This window comes from Plectropomus leopardus, chromosome 17, assembly GCF_026936395.1.
Source record: "Plectropomus leopardus strain MGB_pleo_1.0 chromosome 17, ASM2693639v1, whole genome shotgun sequence".
NCBI classification, from domain to species: domain Eukaryota; kingdom Metazoa; phylum Chordata; class Actinopteri; order Perciformes; family Serranidae; genus Plectropomus; species Plectropomus leopardus.
In genome coordinates this window covers 14038042-14048286 of record NC_142192.1, presented here as the reverse complement: position 1 = coordinate 14048286, position 10245 = coordinate 14038042, and the positions used below count along the sequence as shown (strand labels likewise).

General features: G+C 38.3%; 1 protein-coding gene across 1 annotated transcript; it reads left to right on the top strand.

Annotated features, from left to right (window-relative positions):
• The first annotated feature begins 4333 nt into the window (after window positions 1-4333).
• Window positions 4334-8660, top strand: sla1a (Src like adaptor 1a). The gene is made up of 8 exons (XM_042506991.2): window positions 4334-4516; window positions 4971-5051; window positions 5363-5462; window positions 5678-5764; window positions 5976-6079; window positions 6592-6723; window positions 7206-7335; window positions 7855-8660. The coding sequence occupies exons 2-8, from the start codon at window positions 4979-4981 to the stop codon at window positions 8054-8056; spliced, it is 828 nt and encodes a 275-aa protein (XP_042362925.1). The 5' UTR covers window positions 4334-4516; window positions 4971-4978; the 3' UTR covers window positions 8057-8660.
• Window positions 8661-10245: the final 1585 nt, after the last annotated feature.

The window sequence follows — 10245 nt, the reverse complement described above, 5'->3', positions numbered from 1 at the left end:
CAAATAACATACTTTTGATACTATAAGTAAGGGTTGGAAATGAACTTTTTTGTCCAACTGTCACTTTGGCTGGTTGCTTCTCCCCATGAGACTCGTTCTTCTTCTCTATTCTACACTTTGTAATATGGTGCGTGGTTACAAAAGACACCTCAAATAGAGTATACAGTACATTGTTTCTGGAAGAATTAAACTAATTGGATATCACTTGAGACACTGTTTGTTTTTTCTCTTTTTTCTGTTGTTTTATAATGTGGCTGATCTTACCCTTTTTGTACCTTTATACAAAAACCTTTTAAAAACCCTTCATAACAGTTCCCAAAACATCACAAAAAGCATGTCTGTGGTAGCAACAAGTTGTTGAGAGAAGAAAAGAAGATGGAGACATTAGCATGTAACATTTCCACCAACAAAAACAGGTAAAATCTACTTCAAAACTTTAGAAAAATGAGTAATACTGGCCACAGGAAATGTTGCAAACTCTATTCTGTGAGCTCTTTACACTACTACCACACAAGCGACATGTTGACCGCATATTTATTTTCATCTAAAGCTGATGAAGACTTCCTTCCTCCCTTGCAGCCACAACAGTTAGAATCCTGGCATCTGACACCAATGCAGCCACCACCCACCGAGCTACAGCAGCTGCTTTTTTCTGCCTAACATGCAGTTTAGTTGCAGTTCAGTTCAGGTACAATTAGATGTGTGATTCTTGTGTACTTCCTCTGGGGAATATCTATCTCTCAGAGATACACACACACACACACACACACACACACTCAACAGGGGGCCAACAAAAGGAACTGCCAGCTCAGTGTTATCTGACTACAACCAATATCTGCCAAGACTCAACGTGACGCAGATATGAAAAGGGTTTGTTTATTTATTTGCTTTTAAAATTCCTGAAGGCTTTTAAAATAGGTTTGCGATAACAATGAGGCTGATTTCTTTCTCTGTCTCCGCTTTTGTTGTATTTCATCGCTCTCTTGCACTCAGAGAGGAAAGGTGGCAGGAGAAAGAGGCCGAATGGTGTGGAGCAGAGCTATCCAGGTTTTAATACGGAAAATACACGAGCAAAGTTCTCTTGAGGGTAATAAAGTGTGGCACAGAGGAATATTCTTATGTAACCAGGGAACTGTGGCTTCAGATATACTCAATCTATTCTTATATAAGGGTCAAAGTAAAAGTTACTAAGGGGCTATTTGTAATTTATGAGAGGGGAGGAGGTGTTGCAAACAAGGGGAAGCATGCGGAATATTTTTTAAAGCACTTGGGAGGGATTTAACATGTTTTGGCTTAAGGGAGGGACAGATCACTTTATATAAGGTTGCATTTTTGTTAATTTTAATTACCCCCTGAACCTCAAAACCTGGCGGCAGGCATGCAAGGCATATTTTGTTTTTTTGTTTTTTTTATACTAATATTATAACATTTGTCAGAGCAAGGAACTCTAAAAGCAGAAATTATTGTTAAATTGTGAAATTTCTGACAGTCCTCTAACAAATCATCTGCGATGATCACTTCTGTCAGGAAACATAACCAAATCTAAGATTGATATAATGATATTTCGTCAGCATCAATCAAAAATCAAAAATAAATCTTGCACCATAGAAATAGAGGGAGGACTGTGTGTTTCCCTCCTTTCACTTCGGGAAACTGATGGAAAAATATTTGTGGCTCTGGGGGAGTGTCAACATTTAAACAAACAACAAAAACCTGATAAACTATCAACATTCCCTTATTTTGCTGCAAAGATATGATTAAAATTAGAAGAAAAAAAACACATTTGTGGAGCTGTGACAATAAATAAATTGCTGTTAAAGAAAAAAACAGAAATGAATGTGAGATAATGAATCACAGGAAAAGTGTAGACAAAACTTCAGATGGTTTTTATCATGAGACATATGTAGCAAATCACCATAGAACCCTTTTGTGATCTGTTGGCGCAATACCTCATGCACATACCACATATTTTCATTTCTTGTTTCAGAACATAGACTTCTAAAGATATAAACTTCATAGAGACCGGGATGCACTGTTTCACAAGGTCACATATCTGAAACTTAATGGTTTTGGGTTCCCTAATTTGAAACTTTAGCAGCATCATTCTGGGACACTTTGAGACACCAGATATACAACAGCTAAAGATAACATCAACACACTTCCAGTTTCCCCTGTGCAGATAAGACATGGCAACATTATTTTCAGGTTTCTGTCTTAGTCACTTACAGAGCTAGTGCAGTATAACTATATCTGTAGCTGTCACTGAGTAGTTTATTGAAAATGAGCTTGCTTTGGTGTCTATTTTAGCACAAATACAACTATGCTGCTCATCTTTGGCATGACACATTTCTTTTTTAAAGATTATTTTTTGGCATTTTTGTCTTTATTAGATAGGGCAGATCCATAGCGTGAAAGGGGGAGAGAGAGGGGATGACATGCAGCAAAGGGCCACGAGCTGGAACACTCGGGGTATTTATGGGGTTCTTTATCCACTGAGCCACCGGATGCCCCGGCATGACACATTTCTGTGCTGATAACCACAGCTGCAGCATGTCACATCAAATCTCAGGCTGTCCCGCCAAGCATGAAAGCTGGTAAATGCTGACTTCCTCTGGGACCAAAAAAGCCACTTCACCGACTAAAAATAACTTTACGGTATATGTTAAATGAGTTAAGGCAGTTCCAATAAACAGAATTATTTCTATATTTGATCTTGACCTTGTTTCTGGTGGCTATTAAAAAAGAGGAAAAGCGTTTTGTTCTACTTTAGGAAACAAATTAATTAAAAGCTTCAGCAAGGCCAAGTACGGTGACAGTTTGGTAAAAAAAAAAAAAAAAAGTGGCTATGTATTAACTCATTTAATTGTCGGGCTGCAACTAGTTATTATTTTTATTTCAGATTTATCTGCCTTTTTTTTAATTAATTTATTTTAGGAATAGGAATTTGGGGAAAAAAAGACTTGACCCAAGGAGAGATGAGACATGATGATGATGACTGATGACATTTTTTATTTAGGTTTGGCAAAAATGAAGCTACAGCTGGCAGTTAAGCCAGTTAGCTTAGCTTAGCACAAAGCCTGAGGACAGTAAAAAGAGCAACTTCAAGTACGTAGTCCCAGGAAGTCAATATCAGAAGTCAGGAAGTCTCAGCTAGTTGCTCGAACAACTTGGCCAAAAGTTATACTAGTGCTTAACCCCTTGCACAACTAGAGATATACGCTGTAAAAATAAACTACTTGTTTTAACATAAAAAAGTTAGTGTCCAGGCTACTTTAAAATGTTAAATTGACAGAGTTTGAGAAGACAAATTGAATTGCTACAAAATTGTCTCAACTTGTATTCTCAAATTCAGTCAACTTAAATTTTCAAGGCAGACTGGACACTATTTTTTTCTTTTAGTAACAAAAGAGTTTAGGGAGACAAATCGTGGCATTTCTAGCAGCGATCTTGCCTCCAACACTTGGGTTTATTTAGCTAGACATTACGGCAATTCAGGCCATGATTGCAGCATCTAAACTGTGTATTTTAAGTGAAAACAGGATATTTTCCTGATCATAACCAAGTGTTTTTGTGCCTAAATGTAACCTCACATTAAACACAGTGTTGTAATAACAAAAAAGAAACATGATGTTTTAATATATCCGTTACATCACAACGGACTGTGTCAAATGTCAACATGTCAAAATGTCCGTGGTTTGCAAAAACATACATTTAATCTGGTGATTCGGTTGTAATCTTCACATCTAAATTGGGCCAGAAAGCAAATTAATGTATTTACCAAGATGGTGAACTTTTCTTGTAATTGTTTAGTCCATAAAATGTCAGAAAATAGTGGAAAACCTCTGTTAAGTCCAAAGTGACGTCTTTAGATGCTTTGTTCTCTCTGACCAACAATCCAAAACTCAAAGATAATCAATGTACTATTGCATAAAACAAAGAAATGCATCCAATCATTAGAAAACAGAGGCTGGAACAAGGTAATGTTTAGTAATGCTTGATTATCATTCCAAACGATGAACCGATTATCAAAAGTAGTTGATAACATTTTCTCTCAGTCATTAATTATTTCAGCTCAGTCTTTCTATGCTCTCTAGAAATTGGCAGTAAGTTACTCATTAGACAGTAAATAAACAGTCATAAAATCGGATTATTCTCTACTGAAGCATTACCAAACATTAAACAGATATATTATTCGGTAAAAAATGTAAGCCTACACTGGTGCGACTAGTTACTCTTAATAACCCCATTTGGCCGGCTGTCATGCACGCCCCTCTTTCATGATCTGTTTGTCTCAACAACACTTTTGCTGGCCCTCTTCCTCATTTCACTACAGGAAGTGAGTTTGCAGTCTGATGCAGCGCTGTCACCGCTCTGTGACAGGTCATTGCTGTAAATTCTTATGAACATGGTACTTCTCTAGTTTTGGACTCCGCTGCTGCCAGCATGCCCTGTTTGGGCCACCATCTCTCTCACCACACTTGATGCCATCGCTGCAGGCCAGCTGCAAGTCCCACAGGTGGGTGTCTACGTTTTTACTGCTTGTGCTATGTATCGCTCATACTGTTGTTTCTATGGGACAGTTATTTCGCCATACTGGCCAACTGAACACTGTGGCGTAATTTCATAGTATTGTCACACAGGCAGGATCTGTTGAAATGCATCATTGTTTGAATTATGTAAAAGATGTTGTGACAGTAGAACCTTTGCAGTGTATGAATTGTAATGTCATCATAACTGTTAGACAACAGTACACAGAGGTATATGCTGCAGTGGAAAATTGAGTCTGATAGCATCTAGCCTCAGCTTCCCCATTCTGCAATGAGTGTGTCCGTAAGATAGTTAAATGGTCAGCTTATAGGAAGTAAAAAACTCTGTGGTGAAGTTTAAAAAAAACAAAAACAGATTGGTACATGAGTGGAAAATTGTTGAGTACTTTTTCGAGCATATCTGTCTGTCTGCTCTGACTTCAGACTGGAGGATGGGGAATATTATGAGAGGTGAGAGTGCCAGGAGCAAGGTCAACACAGACAGCCCCGACAGCCCTTTAAAAGGTAAAAGTTTTTTTTTTTAAATAATTCAATATAAGAAAATTATTTTGCATAGTGCACTGGGAAAACTTTCCCTACTGCTATCAGTGACAGTTGTTCTGCACTTTTTGCATATGCATAGTTATATTAAAAGTCAGATAGTATCAAAGATTAAATAATCTTGAGCTACACTTAAATGAATTAAAACAAAAACTGAAACAAAATAAAATTGGCAATAATTAAGGTTTGGTCTTCTTTGGATTTGTCCCAATAATGATGTCTGCGTATTAGCATTTGGCTGTGTTTGTTAATACTAGAAATATTGTTCTTGGCAGCTCCGGAAGAGGACATTGTGGTGGTGATTCAGGACTACCCGTCGCCTGAAATCAGCGAGCCGATCTTCAGGATGGGGGAGAAGCTCAGGCTCATTGCTCAGTACGATCATGTTTTCTTTCTTGGTTTAAAAAAAAAAATCAGTTTTTTTGATCCAGATGTACATTTGATAAGGGGAAGATCTTAAATAACTATGAGGAAATAAAGTCAAACAAAGCATAATTTCTAACTTGATGCTCTAATTTTGCAGTATAGAGAAGTGTCCACACAAAAAGGTCGGTGGTTGATTCCTCTTTGCGTCTTTGTGTTTGTCGCAGGGAGGCTTACTTATGGAGAGTACGTTCTGTCCAAACACAAAAAGAGAACTACATACCCAGCAGCCATGTGGCAAAAGTGTATCATGGGTGAGTATGTTGATATTGACACATAACCTTGCTGGTCTGTTTGGCTTCAAATTGATAACAGCAAAAAATATCAAACAGGTGTTTTTCTGCTACACTATCTAAAATCTCTCTGCGATAATGAGGTAGCGGGAGATGTCACAAACACAGGATGCGCGTTTGCACTGAGTTATCAAATTTTATCTTTAACATGCAGTATTTTTTGTTTGGTCAGTTGGCTGTTTGAGGGGGTGGAGAGGCAAAAGGCCGAAGATCTGCTGAGTCTACCTGTGAACAGGGTGGGCTCCTTCCTGGTGCGGGAGAGCTCCAGGGAGAGGGGTGAGTAGATCACATTTGTGCTTACAGCAGAGTCCGCAGTCAGATCTGTTAGTTTGGTTTGACTTTGGCTTTCGTGTATGTATAGGATATTAAAATGCTTGATTAGATCAGCATGACGCTCGGACAAGAGCAGTTTTTATACTAGTTTTTTGGAGCCCTTCTGTGATTTGCAAACACTATTAATATGTGAAGTGGAGAGCTGTTAGTTTGTTTCCAGCATACAGGTACTTTCTCCCCTGAAGAAAATCGATGATATTTAGATTTTTTTTTTTTTTTTACCCATGGTGGAATGACGCATGGTGACTAAGCATTTACATTACTTCTGCTTTTACATTGTCCCAACATTTTCAGTTATGAGTGGATTAATAGTAATTGACGTTCTTGGGTTCTGGCAAAATTACCTTTTGACCTGATATTGACCTTTTGTTACAATTATGTATTTGTTGTCTAGAATAGAGCAGCTTGGTGTCATTATTCAGAGCTTAAGTGTCTGGTGTGTGTCATATCCTCAGGTCTGTATTCACTCTCAGTGAAGCACCGGATCGTAAAGCACTATCGTATCTTCAGACTGGACAACAGCTGGTACTACATCTCCCCTCGCCTCACTTTCCAGTGCCTCGAAGATATGATCAACCACTACTGTGGTGGGTGGATGCACAAACACTAACTAAACACAGAGACGTAGTCTAAAAACAAACAGAAAGGAAGCAAGCATCACAGCATGTAGAGCCACACAAACAAACAAGCACACACCGTTTAGGCGATGAAATTATAGTAGCATATTCTAAATTTAGAACTTTCTTATCAGTGGTCAACCTTAGATGTATTTCCTGCTATGATAGAACATTTTTGGGCAAGAGGAAATGAGATACACGATGTGTGTTTGATAAAGACTGCTGGTGCATACAGAGTGAGAAATGCATTAACTTTAATTGTTGTTATTGTGAAATTACGGCAGGCTGATATGAATTCCCACCCCCCACCCCACCCCCCCACAAGATTAGCGTATGTGTTTGGCTGAGCAGTAGAGTGTGAAAGGAGTTAATGCAAATTATACAACATTTGATTTGTATTTGTTTGGAACAGTGAGAGCAGTGTTTTACTTCCCCTATCCTCGCCTTTTCAGACTTTGCAGATGGCCTTTGTTGTGCATTAACCACCCCCTGTCTATCCGGTGTGACCCCGCCGTTAGAGGCAGCTCCTGTACCTCCACCTGTAGTCATGCGACGCAACTTTGACTGGAAGAAACTAGACAGGTACGATGGAGGTTTGGTGATGATATACTGTATATCAGCTTTACTCTGTAAGCATGACTGCATGATGGTTCTGTTAGATGGCAGTTTTTTGGATGTCATTCAATCCCTTCATAGTTTTGAAACTGTCAGTGCAAATAGCTAAGATAAAATGTAAGAATATAGGTTGTGTTTTACTTCATATTGCGTGTTTTGTCTTACCAACAGTATAAATTTTCAAGATACTGAAAGTACTGAGAAAGAAAAGCAGAAGACCCTAAAACTAGAACCAGACATGTTTGGCATTTCTCTGGAAAAATGAAAAGAAAAGTAAAATTAGGAAAAAAAAAATCTTTCAAGTAGTTTGTTAATTTTGATTATATAGATATTCAAGCAGATCTGTGATGGACGGATTTAAAGAAAGTTACGGAAATCCAGGAGGCGATATACATCATTTTCATAGTTTTTTCAAAAGTGAAGAAGGAAATTGCAACAATAAGATGCTCTGTTGTTAATTATTTTCCTCGTCTCCTCCCTTAACAGAAAACAGCTGGTCAGCACAGACAGCTGCAGTGACAACATGGTGAGCTACGGAGTTAGGAACAGCATTGCCGCCTACCTGTCCTTTTCTGGGAGTAAAGACCCCGCACAGACGAGAGCAGAGAGCAGGAAGAAGAAGAGCAAATCTGTTTATGCTCTTCCTGAAAATGGCCTCGGAAACTTTGACTATGATGATGACTTCTAGAGACAGCAGTGGGGGTTCAGAAGACTGGAATACCTTCAAGTGGAGGGCAGTAGAGGGCATCCTTCTCTCAAATCCACCACATTTTTAATGTTGGCAGTAAACAGACATTTGTGTCAAGCACCCCAAACAAAGTATGCTGTACTTTTTAATGTTAATACTTTTAAGTACTTAAACGATAAAGTATGGCCACACACACTTGGACTCAGCTGATGAGACAGAACTTTATGGAACTGAACTGGACAATGGTGCAATTAAACTGTGAAGTGTATTCTGCCCTTGAGCCTGAAATACAGACGACCCAGCATAATGACGGTATAAAAGATACCTGAATGCTACGGGTATTGTTGGGTTATATTAAGACAGAAATTATTATATGCGTCTTTCAAACTATTTTGAACCATTTTCTTAACATAGAAATATGGTTCTTAATAAATGTTTTTTGGTAAAGTGGTCATTCGTGGAACCAACTTGAACATGCATTCATTTAATTACAAACATTTTTTTGGCCACTTTGAAATAGGGGTGGGCAATTTATCAAATATATTTGAGGTATCGGGACTTGTTCTACATGCAATATATAAAATGACTATATGACAGACATCGAGTTTAAATTGTCACGTCGTTTTTATGAGCCACCGGTGTTTCGGTTCTCTTGCTCTCTCCTGCTGCTCTCTTCCTCTCACAGACACACACACACACACACACACACAAAGCAGGACTTTTGCAGAGCACCAGACCATGATTATTCACTCACATTTTGCTACCATGGAGCCCTTCTGTGATTTGCAAACACTATTAATATGTGAAGTGGAGAGCTGTTAGTTTGTTTCCAGCATACAGAAAGTAAATCATCATGTTACGATGTTACAATGCTGCAATAACAGTCTAACTTAATGAGTAGGTGGCGGTAGTGTGAGCAGGTGAGGCATGTGTTTGTATGTGCAGAGCTTTGATTGTGACTATTTAGTCACATTTTGAGACCACAGAGCACCAGTGCAACTTGCAAATATAAGTAATATATGAACTGGAGAGCTGTTAGTTTGTTGCCCGCTTACAGTGAATGAATCCTCACGGGTAAAGGCGCCGCGATATCTGTTTAACTTGCTGCTAACACTAACATCCAACTCTTAACTGGAAGCTTCAAGTTCACAGCAAAAACATTGACGCTTCTGGCCTGAGATGAGCCGGGTCCCACAAATAACTGTGCAACCAACAATATAATTGCTTGGAAATGCTCGGGAGGAAAAGGTGAAAAAAATCCTGTTTCCACTTTATGTTCATATGGAAATTATGTTAGCAATCAGTGGCTTTTTTGAAAATCCAGCAGATACGGAGATATGTTAGCAATAATTTTGTAACCACCTGTTAAGTCTAATATTCATTCTCATTTTAAGTTTTTTTTTTTTTTGGTCTCCACCAACTCCTGAGAGAAAAAAACTTGGGTCTTTTGCAATTAAATGCTCTATTATTGCTACCACTTGTTCCTCCACCGCTCCTCCGTATCGTCCAAATTTGTTCATTACTCGCTCCAAAAAACCAAGATGGTGACAGCCAAAATACCAAACTCAAGGCTTTAAAATGTTAGTCCACAAACCAATAGTTGACATTACAGTGGCTATGTCCACTTTTGTTATACAGTCTGAATTCATGGTCATGATCTGGTATTGTTCACTCTGTGAAATTTACCATCTGGCACTGTAGCATGTCAATATTTTTTTGAGAAGTATTGAGAAAACTTTTGTGATTTTCAAACTGAATACAGAGTTACAATCTACAATGATTAAACGAGCAAAACCCCTAAGACTTCCTAAATTCACATTCCTTTGCAAACATCCAGCCAAGCTGTTGATATTTGTTGAACTTCCTCTGTCGGCTGCGTCTATTCTTGCCAGTGTGACGGACTCACTAATTTCACATGGTCACCATATGAAAAGCTGACTGCACTTAACTACTATTTAAAAAATGATGAATAACAGCATACCTTTAAAGGTATGCTGTTATTTATCATTTTTCCTTTAATAAAGGAATGCAAACAGTAAACATTTATCAACATAGCAGAAGTCTTTTTTTGTGCCAGAAAACCTAAATCCACGCTCCCCCTTAACACTTTTTTATTTGTGCTTGAGCAACTTCCGCTTCTGTTATTAAGAGTTTGACCTAAACACTTTTAACCACTAACCTGAAAGAGC